At 42.4% G+C, this 17,916-nt stretch overlaps 1 protein-coding gene across 2 annotated transcripts in view; it reads right to left on the bottom strand.

Annotated features, from left to right (window-relative positions):
• Positions 1 to 17,916, bottom strand: part of Gtpbp4 (GTP binding protein 4) — a 56,251-nt gene that overhangs the window by 6,991 nt on the left and 31,344 nt on the right. The window contains exons 1-11 of one of the 2 annotated variants that reach the window (XM_050142310.1): positions 12,354 to 13,006; positions 10,377 to 10,547; positions 8,521 to 8,624; positions 8,301 to 8,437; positions 7,466 to 7,566; positions 5,724 to 5,816; positions 4,651 to 4,842; positions 4,138 to 4,203; positions 2,162 to 2,251; positions 1,619 to 1,729; positions 145 to 222 (exon numbers count right to left, since the gene is read on the bottom strand). In XM_050142310.1, coding sequence (XP_049998267.1) covers positions 145 to 222; positions 1,619 to 1,729; positions 2,162 to 2,251; positions 4,138 to 4,203; positions 4,651 to 4,842; positions 5,724 to 5,816; positions 7,466 to 7,566; positions 8,301 to 8,437; positions 8,521 to 8,624; positions 10,377 to 10,547; positions 12,354 to 12,401 — 1,191 coding nt within the window. In that variant the 5' untranslated portion in view covers positions 12,402 to 13,006. Of the gene's footprint in view, positions 1 to 144; positions 223 to 1,618; positions 1,730 to 2,161; positions 2,252 to 4,137; positions 4,204 to 4,650; positions 4,843 to 5,723; positions 5,817 to 7,465; positions 7,567 to 8,300; positions 8,438 to 8,520; positions 8,625 to 10,376; positions 10,548 to 12,353; positions 13,007 to 17,916 lie in introns of those variants that run through there. The other variant, XM_050142309.1, reaches the window with a different exon arrangement.

The following is a 17,916-nucleotide window of genomic DNA, read 5'->3' as shown; positions in this document are numbered from 1 at the left end:
TACTGCATCAAGCCTCCTTCATGTGACTAAAGCCCTTAGCCTCTGTTACACAGTACCCAACACCAAATGCTGCTTTCTCTGCTAAACAGGCAAGTCTTCTGTCACACGCCATAAAAACCCAGACAAAGAGTTACAGTAACTCACCCTCTTCTTCCTGGGCTCTGCAATCTCCATTCTTTTCCTTCGAGCCACCACTCCTTCTGGGATGAAAGGAGGTCTCTCCTAACAACACATTATTGATAGTATGTGAAATGCCTTCCAGAATATGACAGAAACTTAAGAGAAATCAAAATTAAAACAAAGGCAGTCTACTAGGAAAACACAAAACCACCAAAACAACTAAAACAAAGTACATTCTCAGAGTGAGTTTCAGGGACAGAATGGGCCTGAACAGAGACAAGGCAACCCTCAAAACTGATTCCATAGTTCATTTGTCAAAACTAAAAAGTATCCAGAAAATTATATAAGACAGAAGAATAGATCAATGAACAAGAAACAGACACAAACCCAAGTATGTTTAGAATTCAATGGCATTAAATTCACTTCCACATGAAACCAGGCCCACAAATGTAAACCTCCCTCAAAACAAAATAAATTCAGCACACACAAATCTTCGATCCAAAAGAGGAATCAAAACAAAACCATGTAAAATATAGAGGAAAATGGTACTTAAAAAGTATTTTAGGAATGAACATAGCCTGTTCTCTGTAGAACTCAAAACTCAACAACTATGAAAGAAGTAAAATGTGTAGCTTTTTTTATGTTTACAAAAAGGGGGTGGGGCACTGGGGAGATGGCTCAGCAGTTAAGAACACTTGTTGCTCCCACAGACCTGAGTTCAGTTCCCAGAACTCATGTGACAGATAGTTCCAAGGGATGCAGACACCAGGACACACGGTATACATACTTACAAAGCAGGAAAGACACTCATACACATAACCGTAAAATAAAACCATAAAAAAGTGACAAAGATTTAAAAAAAACTTTAGAAACTTATATCCTAAAATAGATTTATTTGTAGCAACATATGTGTATAAAGATGTATACTACTTATAATGTCAATAAAATAAAAATGCAAAAAATATACTTCCATTGGCTCAATTTAAAGGGGGGGTGGGTGCAGTTACTTCCAAGCCACTTCTAGGGATAAACAAGGTGGTTACTAGCAACAGCATCTGACAGGAAGAAGCAGGGTACACAGAGCTCTTCATTACTTTGGCTCTTTCCTTCAAGAACATGTGACTTTGCCAGCAGTGAGAAACTGATATCTCTATGTGAAGTCCACTTGTATATAAGTTTAACAATCAGCAACCCCGCCGGGCGGTGGTGGCGCACGCCTTTAATCCCAGCACTCGGGAGGCAGAGGCAGAGGCAGAGGCAGGCAGATCTCTGTGAGTTCGAGACCAGCCTGGTCTACAGAGCTAGTTCCAGGACAGGCTCCAAAGCCACAGAGAAACCCTGTCTCGAAAAACCAAAAAAAAAAAAAAAAAAAAAAAAAAAAAAAAAAAAAAAAAAAAAAAAAAAAAAAAAAAAAAAAAAACGATCTGCAACTCCAGGACTGACCAAGTACAGCAACACAGCCACTGAACCGCAAAAGCCCTGCAAAGGGCCACCTTACCTTATCATCTCTCTTGTTTGGCAGAGCTAAATGCAATCTGTTCAGAACCTCATTCACTTTATTTCCTTTCATTTTCGTTTCTACTCGATGAGCCAAAAGCCTATCACAAGCCTAAGGAAGAGCAAAACCAAGGCAGAGTCACAAACCCATTCTACACCAGCCCGTAACACATTACAAGAAGAATCGTGTGCGCCAGCCATCGACAGCTGGATTAACACCTGGGTATGAACTCCCTCCATGCTGTCCTTCAGCAGGTACCTAGGGAGGGCAGACTATTTTCTGGTAAGAAAGACGCCAACTCTTTCTGGGCTGAAGGCCAACCCAAGACTGAATCCCGAAGCAGCTCAGTGTCCTTACCCAACTGTTCCTCACAAAAATAAAATGTCCCCCCATAGAGCTCTAGTAATTTGAACAAATAATGCTATTCAACGAAAATGAAAACAAAACAAAACAAAAAACCCACCAAAATTCTTTTCAGGGTGTAATTCTTAAAAAGAAAACAGTTTCCCACTATACTGACTTTTCCAAAACAAAAGCACCAACCTCTGTTTTAACCTGGATGACACCTTCCTCAGTCAGGGTACTGGTCTCAATGACAGGGAATCCTTCAGTCTGCAAGTCCATAAATATTTTCTAGGAATGGGAAAGAAAAGAAGTGACCCATGTACTGTTGTCCTCCAGTTTCCCAGAGAAACTGCACTGTTTCACAAATGGAATTGTATTTGCAAACATATTTGTTCAACAGCCGTGGTTCCTTTTTAATTTCTGAAGAACAAACAGCTGTAAGCTAATTTTTCCAATATTCTTCTACAACTAAAAATAGATAGATAGATAGATAGATAGATAGATAGATAGATAGATAGATAGACAGACAGACAGACAGACAGACAGACAGACAGACAGGCTCCTACAGGATCAAAGCTACATAAATCTGAAGTTCTACAGAACACTCTGTAAGCTTCGTTCCCCCCATCCACTCCTAGTACAAAAGACTGAACTCAGCTGCGGGCTACCACTGACCTATATCCCCTGACCTGAGAGGTATAATTTTCAGGAGGAAAAAAAAAATGCAAGAAACAGAAACACCAAGCCGGGCGGTGGTGGTGCACGCATTTAATCCCAGCACTCAGGAGGCAGAGGCAGGTGGATCTCTGTGAGTTTAAGGCCAACCTGGTCTACAAGAGCTAGTTCCAGGACAGGCTCCAAAGCTACAGAGAAACCCTGTTTGGGAGGGGTGGGGGGCGGACACCAGAAAAACGAAATTTTGTTGTGTTTTAAAAAGGCAGAGGCTTGATTTGTAGCCCAGACTGCCTAGAATACAGTATGTAATAAAAGGTGGCTTCTGCCCCAGTCTCCATTTGCCAGAACTAATGTATAATCTCTATATGTAGAACAGATAAAGTTTTCCAAAAGATGTTTTCAGTGCTATTTCTATTTTTTTTGTTTTTTGTTTTTTTCGAGACAGGGTTTCTCTGTGGTTTTGGAGCCTGTCCTGGAACTAGCTCTGTATACCAGGCTAGTCTCAAACTCACAGAGATCCGCCTGCCTCTGCCTCCCAAGTGCTGGGATTAAAGGCGTGCGCCACCACCGCCCGGCTCAGTGCTATTTCTTTTTTTTTTTTTTTTAACACCTTTTAATCTATGGCTGTCTGTACTCTGTCTCTCTTTTTTTTTCTTTTAATGATTTACATTTTCTCCAACTCTCTATACACTTTTTCTTCTCTCTAACAAGCCTACGTACATTTATTTTACACTGTGACCCATTTAGAGCTCTTTTTTTTAAATTTATTAAAGATTTCTGTCTCTTCCCCACCGCCGCCTCCCATTTCCCTCCCTCTCCCCCAATCAAGTCCCCCTCCCTCGTCAGCCCAAAGAGCAATCAGGGTTCCCTGCCCTGTGGGAAGTCCGAGGACCACCCACCTCCATCCAGGTCTAGTAAGGTGAGCATCCAAACTGCCTAGGCTCCCACAAAACCAATAGGTGCAGTAGGATCAAAAACCCATTGCCATTGTTCTTGAGGTCTCAGTAGTCCTCATTGTCTGCTATGTTCAGCGAGCCCGGTTTTAACCCAGGCTTTTTCAGACCCAGGTCAATGCTATTTCTTAAAGTTTCTGCCAAAAACTGTACAAGAGAACGCCTTAGAAAATAGAAAAATTGGTTATTTATCTATCATTTTATGGCTAAGACTGTAGAGAAGGGACTTGGTATGTTTTCCATCAAACATCATGTTTATACCTATAAACACTCCCTAGTTCAGAGGCAGGTGACCAACTCTCAATAGACATTAAACCTTCCCATGAACAAAGTCAACTTCTATTATCAAGGGACTAAAGCATGGTTTCAGAGAAAGCCAGAGCCTGAGCACTAATTCTGTCATTTAGCAACCAATGACCTGGTATGGTGAGCCTCTCCACACATGTGATAACTAGAAGCACTAAAATTCCTCCTAAATGAACATCTGAGGATTCAAGATTGGTCTTTAAAAAGTGTACATATATATTAATATGCCAAGTGGTTTACCTGATCTTCTTCAGAAAGCTCGGCTATTCTCTTCACGTCACATTTGTTTGCCACAATAATAAGAGGCTAGCAAGGAAGAGAAGAAATGATTATTTATACTAAAGATTTAGCCCTCCTTCCCCATGCCTTTGCTTTCTGCACCTTCATTTACCCAAGCTGAGACCAACTACTAGTGGAATATACAAAGTGGGAAGTTCTACAGATAAACAACATATAAATGTAAACTGTGACCCATCCGAAGCAGTGCAATGAAACCTCCTGTCTTAGTGCCGCATTCCACCCAGGACACAAATCATCCTTTTGTCTGGCGCATTCACTCTGCATGCTACCAGGCAACCAGCCACTGGGCTTATGTCAGTTACCACATCAACTGTCACAATACTGCATGTGGTAAAGTGACATAGAACATTCGGTATCATCTATCATTTCACATGTCCACAGTGGTCTTAGAACCCATTACTTACGAGTAAGAGGTACCAGTGTGTAAATTAAAGAATTAATTACCACACTTACCTTGTTGATAAAAAGAGGCCTGATATTCTGGAAGAGTTCTAGTTGCTCCTTCAACCCATGTCCACACTGCTCGGACAAATCCATCACATACAGAACTGCAGCTCGGAGATGGGCCAGGGCTGTGATAGCCTGCATTTCAATGGTGTTCCGATCCTCCAAAGGATGATCCAAAATCCCTGGGGTATCTACGACCTAACAACCAGACTTCATCATTTAAAGTACACTCACTCAAAAATGTCTTGGGGGGGGGTGTGTGTGTCCCAGAGTCATTCTCTTATATCCAAACCAGTTCTAGCAAAACTAGTAAGTAAAATATGACACCAGAAACTGACCATGATAAAATAAACAAAAGAACGAGAAAAGAGTACCTAATTCTATAAAAGCGGAAACAAAATCCAGGAGCCCAGTATAGTGACTCATACTTGTAAGCCTAGCACCAAGGAAGCAAAAATAGGATGCCATGTGTTTAAGGCTAAATGACCTACACGGTGAGCTTAAAGCCAGCCTGGCTAGTGAGACCCTGCAGAGCCCATTAAAGAGATACTGGCTTTGGAAGAAATGAGTCTTTTTTCATACAGCTATCAAAATCCAGAAAAACTAAAGAATGATAACTCTCCCAACTTCTAAGATTTGGCTTCTTCATCATTTATAAATTAGATTTGGTTGTAAACTAGACTATTTCATGTTTTTCAATAGTAAATGCCATTTTTTAATGGCATATTTTAAAATAACAGAGAACATTTTATTCATTAGAGGCATTATTAAGGAAATGAAATCACCCCTGGGGAAGTAAAGCAGAAATCTATATGGCAGCTGCCAGCTTCCTCTTGGTTACATAAATATGATCAGTCATTACATACCTCCAAAGCTCGGGCTGGTTCTCTTTTCATGACAGAGAGTCTCAAGTTCTTGGTAAAACCAGAGAAACAATCTCCCACCTCAGAATTGTCGCTAAAGGACACTGCTCACCACTGGCTGTATACTAAGTGCACTATGGGATGGACATATACTACAGCTCCTTAGATATCATCAAAACCCAGGATGTTTGTTCTATGTTTGCAGACGAGACTCACCTGCCAGCGCAGATACTTATAGTCCATGTGCCCAACAAACAGAGATTTGGTGGTGAATGCATAGGGCTGAACATCTACATCTGCTCTTGTCACCTAGAAGATGACAAAAAGGATGCTTTCACAGTCACAAGAGTCCATATCACAATCTCCCTCAAACAATCTAAGCATGGCACCCACACTTTATCAAGACTAATTTTAGCTAAACACAACACTGCTCAATTTTCAGCTACATAGGCTACCGATACAGGAAAATAACAGGCCGAGAACCAATCTGGGCAACTTGGAAAGATGGTCTCAAAAATAAAAGGCTGGGTATAGTGAGGTCCTGAGTTCAAAACACACACACAGACACACACACAATCTTTTTGGTAGAAAATAAAACCCCAGTAGTACAGGACAGATAGTATCATTTTGGCAAATGCCTTGCTCCTCTTCCCTTACACCAGGGGTCCACCAGCCACTCTATTCTCCAAGGTTCAATATGCAGCTCGTATCAGTCAGAAACTGAAATTAGTTTAAACTAATTTTGCTGAATTAGTTTAAACTACAAGTCAAAAAGCCAAATGTGGCCAGAGGCCACTGTACCAACCCCCAGCGCACAAAACAGTCATAGCAGATTTAGAGAAAGCCGACTAGTATTAGAAAGTTCGATTAGAACCCCCAAGAGCATTGTGTGCTATCAAGTCAGGACAACTTGTGGGTAAAAATAAAACTTTCTGGGCCAGCAAGGTGGCTCAGTAGATAAAAGTGCCTGCCACCAAGCCAGACGACCCAAGTTCAATTTCCAGGACCCACACAGAAGGAAAGAACCAAGTTGTTCTCTGACCATCACACACACACTCACACACAAACGGCTTCAAAGCAAAATCGTTCCGGCACTGGGTGAGCCTTAGTATGTCCAGAAACAGCAAATCACTTGTTCTTAAATGTCACACAAGAGCTTAATAATTCTACTCAGGTAAAGAGGGACACAGGCCTGGCATGGAGCCCATCCATACCTGATAATCCCTGCATTCTGGAGACAGAGGCAAGACAGCAGGTTCAAGGTCAGCCTGGACAATATAACTTGACCCAGTCTCAGAAAGAAAAAAATAGTAGGAGAGACTCAGAAAACCTCTATTACAGTGGACACAGTTCACACGAAAGCTGACACAATCACCAAGGTAACAAATCACCTAAATAGCTTCAGGCTGGGAAACTAGCCCAGTGAGTGCTACCAAGCCTAAGAGTATTCCCAGACTGAGCTAACACAAAGCTGTCATGAAAACCTCTCAGTTAAAAAAACTTAACTGATGCCGGGCAGTGGTGGCGCAGGCCTTTAATCCCAGCACTCGGGAGGCAGAGGCAGGCGGATCTCTGGGAGTTCAAGGCCAGCCTGGTCTACAAGAGCTAGTTCTGGGACAGGCACCAAAGCTACAGAGAAACCCTGTCTCTAAAAAAATCAAAAAACAAAACAAAACAAAAAAAACTTAACTGAGATGTCTCATACTCCTGAGAAATTGTAGGGCACACAAGAATCAAAATGAATGGTCCAGGCAATCACTACATAAATCTAGGCTCAAACAATGAGTTAAGCCTCCTGAAAGGAACTCAGATGTGCTTATACATCAGGACCTAGAGAAATCATTTACTAATGACTAGTTAGAATATTCCCAAGCCCATCCTAAATCCAACAAAGGGAATGAAGCAGTACTTTGACCTAAGTTAATCAGACAGCTGCTTTATAATAAAAACACACCTACCTTATTGATGAAGCTGGATTTCCCAACATTTGGATACCCACACAAAAGCAGAGTCCTTGTATTTGGATCAATGGTTGGCAAGCGGGATAAATGTTGACGTACTATAAAGAATTTAAGTTAGAAATTTAGAATTTAAGATTGACTTGAAATTTTATTTCTACTTAGTCATACTCCAGGCTCATAATTGCCTGCACTCCTTCCTCAGCCTTCTGGGTAGCTGGGATTACACTTTTATAATTGCAAAACTGGCGGAAAAAGTGAGGCTGGTAAGGAATACCTGTAGAAGCTAACAGCATATGCACGTACACACAAAAGTATTTTCCAAATATGGCTACACCACGAATCGAGTGCTTAATCTACCAATCTGTGATTTTGGTTGCTTTAGTCCGAAGTGAGACTAAGAACCATGTTGGGAAGATGATTACTGGTACTTGGTCTACAGCATGCTCTGATGCATGCATGCTGAACGGGAACTATTTCCGCTCAGTTACCTCACCTGTAACACCAGCATGGCTCTAGCATGGCACCCACTGGCCTATCATGAGAATCCCACAGATCTGCAGGAAACACTTTCAAAGAACCTTGAGGAACCATTTCAGGGAAAGAGAACAATGCCAATCAGAAAGATTGTAGGGCTAGGGGTGTTGCACAAGGTTCGATTTCAAGCTCTAACTCAGAAATTATCCTATTAAGTAAAGTGTTTTTAGGTGTACGTTTTACTTGCTAAATACTAAAAACATGCATTTCACAAATCTCCAAAAATATTAAGATTAAAATAAGTCCCAAACATAAAAGAACACAACAAACCCCACTTCTGCTTACGTGTAGCAAGTACCTTGTTCCAAATACTCCAAACTCTGCCTCTGTCTCTTGATAATAGTACACATGCGCCCAAGGGCAGCGCGCTTCAGCTGCTTGCAGCGGTACAGAGAATCACCATATTTCATAAGCCGCACATAATCTTTGGCAACACTTCGAAAAAGAGAAAATATCTAAGGCTTTTTGTTATTTTTTAATAATAACTTACAAGATACTTTAGTAAGAAAATACCTTACTTGTCCACCAAATTTTTGGCAATATTTATTTGACCTAGAGCCAACTTGTAATGATCCTTGTCATAGAGGATATTCATCAAGTCAGCATAAAATGGATGGATATCCTATAATGAAAAAGTGAAATATACAAAACGTCACTGTGGTGCAATAGTTTCTTAGCCTTATGCAACAAACACGAGAATAATCTCCCTTTCCTCTGTCAGCTCTGATCCCCAGACCTCTCGCTTCGCCAATAACCCTGTCAAATTACTCATCTAAGGAACCAGAAGCAATCCCCAGGGAAGGAGCTGCAGCAATCACTTGTAGTCACCCCAACCTCCATCCAATGACAGTGTCAGAACTACTTAGGACAGCACACAAACACCTAAGGAACTGTTAGTGCTGCCAGTACGGGAGGCATCTCACCTTCTTTCCACCTGAGCACACTGCACCAGGATTTTATGAACCCAAGTTCACTAATAACCTCCCAACTGCCGATTATCACTTCTTGTAGCTGACGCTCACTCTGCCTACAGCACTAACTCTCTTCAATTCCCTCAGGCTCCCTGCAGAGACCTTCTTTCCTAGTTCAGCTTTCTTTCTTTGATATGACATGCTATATATTTTTATGTTTATGAGCTCCATTCACTAGAATGGGGCGATTAATTTTATTTTCTATTTTTGGTTGTTCTGAGACAATGTCTTTATTAGCTTTGGCTGGCCTGGAATTCACTATGTAGACCAGACTGACCTCAAACTCAAGAGATCTGCCAACCGCTATCTCCAAGGACTAATAATTTCAGGCCTTTAGACCCAGCACTAGGGAGAGAAGCAGTAGATTCTGTGAGCACAAATCCAACCTGGTCTACAAAGTGAGGTCCAGGTCAGCCAGGGCTATAACTATACAGACACAGGAAAAACAAAGAAAAAAATGCTCTATTCTGTATTTTATGTTTGATTTTGACGGTAGCATTATGCATCCCTGGCTGGTGAAGAACTCAAGATCTTCTCCCTACTGAGACACCAAGCTCAGCTGAGGAGAGTGCCTTTTACTGTTCTATCCCTACTGCTTGGAACTGTGCTTGCCGTGTGTCTTCAGTGATTTACAATTCTGAAAACTGTATCCACCTGAGAACAATTTCAGAGTAGTAGGTACGATTGTTACTAGGCAGTAGTAAGAGAACAGGCAAGCAGTTGAGTTCTCCCACCTCTCATATATAAAAACTAATAAAGAAATGCAAAAATAACCACGAGAAATTGACTACTTTAAAATACACTGTCTACTAAAGTGGGGTATTTCCTAATATCAAGTCACTTTAAATCATTACATTCTTTTTTCTAACCCTCAGGTTCTTTCCCGTACTTGACCCTTCCCAAGAAATGAACAGTGTCTGCCCTTCCGTTTCTGAGCCAAACAAGCAAGTGACAGCCGTCAACTGCAAAGTAGGCTGCCAGTGCTGACCTAACCATCATCCGCAAAGTAACAAGCTCACAAACTGGGGCACCTCTGGCCACTAACTCAGCTGAACCTAGAGGAAAGGAGGCCTCAGAACAGGGAAGGGTGAAGTTTGGACAAGCCACAGGCCAGCCAAGAATCCTGGGCTTCAGGATATGCAATCAGCAGCTTTCACTAAGCTAACACTGGAAGCCCAGACACTCTACAGAGAATGCCTGGGAAGACAGCGTTGGCACTACTGAATGGGGTTTGGGAAGAACACTAAAGATTCAAAAAACCTGGATTCCAAAACTAGCTTTGTCCCTGAATTACCACGTAACTGACAAATCAATTATTTCTTCTCTGACAAATGAACACATCAAACTAGCTAAACACTGATTCTCTGAAGGCTTATATTTATATAACCATACATGTCACTTACATCCAATTTGGGGAAATCTGTCAAAATCTGTGACAGTCTGTCATGGTAATTCTGTTGAGTAAATTTGACTTTTCTCATATAAAAATGTCGAATTCGATGAATTTGATAATGCTTATGAATAACCGTTGGAGTCTTTCGTTGAGTCTTGGATAATGTCAAGTCAATAAAGTCCTATGATTAAAGAAAATAATTAATATACAATTCAAATATGTACTTTCTATGCATTTGCTTATTGCTGTCTTAAAACATTAACCTGGCTCTACATGTTTTAAACTACAAAATTTACTTTTTCTAACTCAATTGTTTTATAAACAACTTGGCTCATCTTCATTGTTTCAGGCCTTTAAGAAAGCCTGGATTTGGAACTCACAAACACAGAATGCCAATTGCATTAGGTCACACATTTCTTCATCATACTGTGGGTATAAATGCATTTATCTATTCCTTCAGAAACTGATTCTTAAGCATATTATTTTACCTTAGGTATACCTATGCAGACAGCACCTAGCATATACTGTTTACAAAAGTACCCCATTCTCTTCAGACTGAATTTGTATTTCCAACCATCAAAGGATTACCATCATTCATCTACACATATACAAACTCATTTGTTTCAAGAAACACACCTCATTTAGAGTAACAATGATACATGCTGTACTAAAATGTTAAAAAAAACCTGTCACTCAGTTCATTTGATCCAATGACCTCCATGTCAAGTGAGACAAAAAGTATACAAACTCCTTCAACACTTGAGAGGTGGTCAGGGCAATCATGAAAACTAAAACACAAGATGTGATTCCAACATATGGTTTCTTTTCGAATATTAAAAACTAATGATAGTCGGGCGGTGGCGCACACCTTTAATCCCAGCACTCGGGAGGCAGAGTCAGGCGGATCTCTGTGAGTTCAAGATCAGCCTGGTCTCAAGAGCTAGTTCCAGGACAGGATCCAAAGATGCAATGAAACCCTATCTCGAAAGACCAAAAAAAAAAAAAACAAAAAAAAAAAACAAAAAAAAAAAACAAAAACAAAAACTAGTGAGATGTGTAGCAGAATGATTGCACCAGAAAGAGAAAGGGAGAAATAACAGACATGTAATGAAAAGAACTCTGTATGTCACTAATGAAAAACATGGTTTTTGTCTTCTTGATCTCCTTAAATCCACCTGCCTCTGCTTCCCTAGTGCTGGGATTAAAAATATGCACCACCACGAAGACACTAGTTCATTACAAAACTTCTCAAAACACGCTCATTCAGAAAGGGGGACACTGAAAATACCCACACAGCCATAAATGGGATGACAACAACAGCAGTTCCTTCACCGAAAAGATCCTGCAACTCAATGCCCGGAGCTTTCAAAGAAACACGTGTATCCCTGTAGTTTCTTCAGCCTAGCTAATAGTCAACACTTTAACCCTTTAAGGGATGTATATTGCTAAGTTACACAAATTTGGCCTGGCTACGTTTACCTTGGGATGCTTAAAACCACCTGCATTTTCCAAGCCCAAAGACAAATGACAACTGCCTACAAACTTGTAGACTGTGACAGCAATGAATGAGGTTTTGCTTAAAGAAGAAGATGCTACGTTTAACTTAGGATCCTAAAGCAGGGGTCGCTCGACGCTCACCACTAACACCTCAGGCTTCCAGCCTTGTCCCTCCCTGTGGCCACCACCCAGACACTTTGTCACATCGGCAGGCCTGGTAAGAATCACAGGCTCTAGAAGGGTCCTGAGGTCTTGAAGGGACTCTAGGTTTGGGGGACCAACGATCAGGAGGAAAGGGATTTGAATTTAGAGACTGGACCTCATCTCTGAGGATCTCCAAGACAAAGTCTAGCAAGTGGAAACCGGCACTTGGGACCGAGTGGATCTACGGTGTCCGCCTCTCCCAGCCTTGGGGATACAGGCCTGGACCGTTCCCGGCCACTTGTCAGGGAAAAGGGAGAGAAGCGGGAACGACCTCTGTCACCCCTACCTTGGCAGACGGTACCACCGTAATCTTCTTGAAGTTATAATGCGCCATGCCGGCGGTGGAAAGCACGAGGAAACGTGGAGACTCAGCGGACCGGACTTCCGTTGTCGAGGGTGGGCGGGACTTCCGATATTACGAGTGACAAAAGTTTAGCTACCCGGCCCAAACGTGGCGTCACTTCCTGAACACGGGGCAGCGTGCATCCTCCAAGCCGCGCTCCTCGTCCCGACACTGCCCCAGCTCGGCTGGGAGGCCCATCGCCCGGAGAGGACGGGGCCAGGTGAGCCGCGGAAGAGGTCGGCGGCATTTGAGAAATGCGGGGGAGCTAAATCCTTGCAGGGTGAAGGAGGGCCTCCAGGCCCCCTCGGAGGTCTTTGGAAAAAGCAGGCTTCAGGGCTCCAAAAGCTGTTCGCTGCCTCGGGGGACGCCGCGGTCAGGGCGAGTGACAGAGCAGCGGAAAGACGCGGCGCTGGGCGCCTGCGTTACATGGTGGCCCCTCAGCAACACGTGCCGTCTCCTGGGTCTGTAGGAAGTTATTTATTTGAGTAAATATAATGTTGTCACGAGGCCTCTGTTGGTGGTAGAAACTGTATCCTTCCGGGTGGCCCGAGCTCCCTCTCCTGACCTTGCAGCCTCGAGGCGGTTTGCAGACGTACGGCCTTTACCCGGCCTGGGCCAGTGAAGAAACCCTGCCCAACACTGCCGCCCTGAGCGAGACCAGGCTCAAAACAGACACAGAGTCGAACCCGTAGAGACACACACAGTGGGTTGGAGCCAGCCTTCCCTCCTTCGCTTTCCCTGTCAGTTTAATTTAAGCCGCCTATTTCTTTGGATCCTTGGACTCCTCCTTGGCTCAATCCATCTAATTCTTGCCCCTTGATTGTCTTAACGATATGACCCTTTCTCGGGTATCACCATCTCCTTCAAACCCTCCCCTCTATTCCTGAGGCATCCGTCATTCCGGTACTTAGTGTCTAGAATCCAGTGTGCTTTGCTAGCTTGCCTTCCTGTTGTCTCTCCCTCACTCCTCTCTTAATGGTCTCTTCCTTACTGTCTCCTCACTGTCTCTTCCTTAATGGTGACTTTACAGTCTCCCTGAGAACTACTTTGATGATAGGGGTTTCCTTCAGCCAGATTTCCTTTTCAATTCTAATCTGACATTTCAGTCAGAAGTGGAATTTCTACACTGCATCATTGCGGATCTGTCAAATTAAGCATATCTGAAAATCGAGAGCGTTTAATTTCCGCTTTTCTACGTAAGCGCATCCCTCTGTGCTGCTGAAAAGAACAGCCTCACACCCTGGGTCCCACCAGGGTCCAAACAAGATTGAATACAGACCTTGGACAGTTAAATTTAATTTCCACTCCCGCAGTTTAACTCAAGAGTGCCATGTGGTGTTAAATCTTGCATAGGGCTGACCGTAAGTCAAACATAGAGCTCAAAGCAGTGGGCCCCAAATTAACTCGTTCAGCGCCTACAAAAACCTTCCGATGTTGGTGGGGAAACAGAAGCATAGCAAGGCCAGAAGCCAGCGTGAGGAGGCTGCACAGCTCACAGACAGCAGCATAGACCCTGATTCAGAGTGGCTTGGCTCTGACAACACCTGCTTTGACATACTGCTTCTAAGTCAGTGTGCTACCCTCTCACTTTTCCCATCTCTTAACAAGTCCTGTTCCTCTTACGTGAAAATGTCTTTCCTATAGTCCCAAGATTCCATCTCAATTTTTTTTTACTTTTTCCTAAGAATTTGAAAATACATTTGTTTGTTTATTTATTTGTTTTAAATCTTTTGTTTGTTTGTTTGAGGCAGGGTTTCTACGTAGGCCTGGAAGTCCTGGAATTCAATGTATAGCTCAGGCTGGCCTCACAGAGCTGCCTGCCTCTGCCTCGTGAGTTTTGGTGTTAAAGGCACCACCACCTAACTGAAATTATATTTACTTGAGCAAGTGAGGTAGAGCCAAAAGCTTTAAGTTAAGGCTTCAACTCCAGTTTACAAGCTATGTGAGCCAGAGCATACTACTTAATTCCCTTGATCTCTAGTTTCCTCATTTGCAATATGGGGAAGGGGGACAACTAATACCTACCCTCAAAGGATTACTGATGGCAACTAAGAAATATGGACACAAAAGCAAAGCATGAATTGAGAGACAATGAAGTTACTATTAGTCATAAATTTTAATTCTAAAATTCCTCTTGGTCATAATGTATATAATGCCAAATTACATTTAATAATTCTTCCTTTCTACAAATGCCAATAAAATAATCTACTAAACTGCTTGTAGAATAGGGGGTGAGTAAACCCAGCCCTGTTTGCTATTAGTTACTTGGTTTTAGCTGACTTTGAAAGTTCATAGGACTGAGCACTGTAGTATTAGTCTCCCACTAGCTTCTCCTTAGCTAGCCCTCAGTGAGAATGGCCCTGATGATGCTTCCTATCTAGGTTACTTTTGTTAAATTCCGTACCTTCTTTTTGTTTGGTTGTTGTTGTTGCTGGTTTTTTTTTNTTTTTTTTTTTTTTTTTTTTTTTTTTTTTTTTTTTTTTTTTTTTTTTTTTTTTGTCAAGACAGGTTCTTTGTGTAGAACTGGCTGTCCTGGGAACTCACTCTTTAGAACAGACTGACCTCAAACTCAGAAATCCACCTGCCTCTGCCTCCCAAGTGCTGGGATTAAAGGTGTGCACCCACCACTGTCTGGTGAATTCAGTAACTCTTTACTTAGGCCTGCACCAATGTCCAGTGGTTGACTTTTTGAGGTTAGGAGGCCAAAACTCTACCCTCAGATCATGCTAACACTGTAATTTTCTGAATATGTGCCATAAAGATTGATTATACATGGTTGCTTTTTCCATGCCTTAAATTATCCCCCTTATCCCACAAATACCGACAAACCCTATTGTCAGTTATGTAGATTTGAGACTTGGGTCTGTCTTCTTAACCTTGACATCTTATAATAATCCTTCATGCTTGGGGAAATCCTCATGATTCAGTCATTTCCATAGAGCTCCGGTTCAATAACACAGTCATAGACAACTTGGATTATTTGTTAACTTCTGGGGATAAGAACTACTAGAGAAAAAGAAGAAACAACATATTTTCTCTTTGTTCAACTGTGAATATGAAGTTGGAAAATCCAGTCTGGAAACTAAAGCCCTTTGTCAGCAGCTGTCTGCTCTGAAATTGCCCACTTGTAGAGGATGCCTAGAAAGAAACAAACGTCCTGAGCCAGAGTTAGACCTGCAGTGACGAGGTGCCAAGCACCTCACACCACCTGCCTAATGCTGAGATCCCCATTCCTCCCACTCCTCTCATGGCTTGCCTGCTTCCCTGCAGCTTCTTACAGGCAGACGTGCATCTCATATGCATGAGAGCATGTTTTGTCATGAAACATACTGGTTTCCCTTGTCCAAGGTGAGCACACCACTGTTCTTCAGCAAAAACCAAACTGTTAAAAGCCTTTAAAAGGGGCAGAGATCCACCAGCAGCAGCAGTTCAATAGCCAATCCTCTATCCCATCGCGGAAATTCAGATACCAGAGCTAAGAGAGTGTACCTAAACACAGAGGAGGGCAGCCTTGGCTATAGTGAAAGGGCATCTTCAACGGCACTCTGCCAAACTTCTGCCTGAAAAGGGTGTGATGGTTTAGAAAAGAAAGAAAGAAAAAAGGAAAAGACTCATCTTTCAGGCCCCTTTAGCTTGTAGGCGTAGTCTCTTCTATTTTCTATCCATAATTCTGATTGATGAAAAGTACATCTTGCAATAGATGCTGTGCCAGGGGAAATGTGACCAAACTTCTTACCTAAAAGGAGCCTTTGTGTGGGGATTAGCCAAAGGCAGTTGTCCTGTCCGAGGTATTAGGAGTAACCTGAGGTGCAGGTAGGTTATTTCCATGATCTCCTTAGAAGCCGTTCTGACTTCTTGTGAATCACACACTACTTGGTGAAGTCTAGAACGCATCCTCATCTCTAAGAACAGCGGGCAGCTCTTCAAGGGCAGCGACTGTACTGTTTGCCACTCCTCAAAGCAAGCAGCATGACTCTGAGCAGTGACTGGTACTCTCCTGGCTGCAAACTTGCATAAGGTCCTCGTTACACTTGGGGAGCAAACATTTGGGGTCTGTGGCCTCTATTCGTCAGGCTGTTTTACTAAATCACAAGGCTGTTGAAATCCCTGTGCATAGCCCTAAGGTAGGTCAGCACTCCAAACTCTATCACAGGGGACAAAACCATGCTGGCCTTCCAGCCTAATGACAACTGGGACTTGTTCCAGACCAGAAGCATGTAGATCTCTGGTCCTTTGAAGTGAGGGAAGTTAGGCAGGACCTCAAATTCAGGGACTGCAGCTTGAATCCTAGTGGTCATACACTCCTCAGATGAGGCAGTTCTGATCCAGTGATACTACATGAAGCAAACATGCCGAAGCCTGTGGAGCAGGCAGGCGACTCCTCATTACCCTAAAGGTGTGTCCATCCCCCTTTCTACTCATGGCCGCCCTCTGACTCCTGACCCATGTCCTTCTAGCATAACTTGATGCCTCATCTGATCAACAAGGGCTGTAAGCTGAGTCCATGCAGTGTAGGTCTGTCTATCAGTGTCAAAGTGTGTTTGGTTAGGAAGAGAACTCACTGAAAAATGAGTGGTTAAAATATACCCATAGTTTTTCTTTATTATAATAATGGAAACAACAGACAAGAATTATACCCAAATCAATAGGCTTGGAGGTTTGTTTTGAGACAGGATCGCACCCTGATGACCTGGAACTGGCCATATAGATTAGGCTGGTCTCTGATTCACAGAGGTGCTTCTGTTTCCACCTCCCGAGTGCTAGATTAAAGGCATCCGTCACCATATGTGGCTTGATTTTTTCTGTAAACTAACACAGTGCATGACAAGTTGCACATGGAGTATGTGTGCAAGCAATCCCACTTCCTGTGTGTTTCACCAAAGCACTGTGTGGACACGCATTGTTTGCTGTTTTGTGAAAATGTTGTTTCTGTCCTTAGTGTGTGACACACAGGAGGGACAGTTGCCATCGTGCTGAACTTTTCTGCCCGGCTAACATCAGCAGCTGTTGATAGACATGTTTCCATATGTTAATTCCAGCACTGACATATGACCATTCATCCCGCTATATTTACAGTGTTAAAAACATTCTTTCCATTTTGCAATTTCCCAAAAGATGTTTTGGGTGTAATAAAAATCTTTCAACTTTCTTTCTTTCTTTCAAACTTTTAAAACTGTTGTAGACTCATGATAATGAAAGTTTGGTATTTGTATATGTTTGAATGATCCAAATATCTGTGGGCAAAATTTCTTAAGATCAGCAAGCTCTGCCACACCTCAAAGACAAGTTTCACTTCGATATTTGTGAAAACTGGTTAAGCAGCTAGCTGTGCTGTCTACCCTCAGGATAAAAATGGAAAATAAGAAATTACTCTGAGGACGTAATGTTATTGTCACAAGTTTAAAAATTGATTGTGAAATGAAAGTCTGTACAAGAAGGTGATAGTCTTAGCAGTTTCAATTTCCCAGAGAAAAGAGACTGTGTTTTAAGGATTTATTTATTTATT

The sequence above is a fragment of the Alexandromys fortis genome, unplaced genomic scaffold (genome assembly GCF_014885135.2).
Source record: "Alexandromys fortis isolate MF-2015 unplaced genomic scaffold, M_Fortis_MF-2015_v1.1 scaffold_5, whole genome shotgun sequence".
Taxonomy (NCBI): domain Eukaryota; kingdom Metazoa; phylum Chordata; class Mammalia; order Rodentia; family Cricetidae; genus Alexandromys; species Alexandromys fortis.
This window is presented reverse-complemented; position numbering and strand designations above follow the sequence as displayed.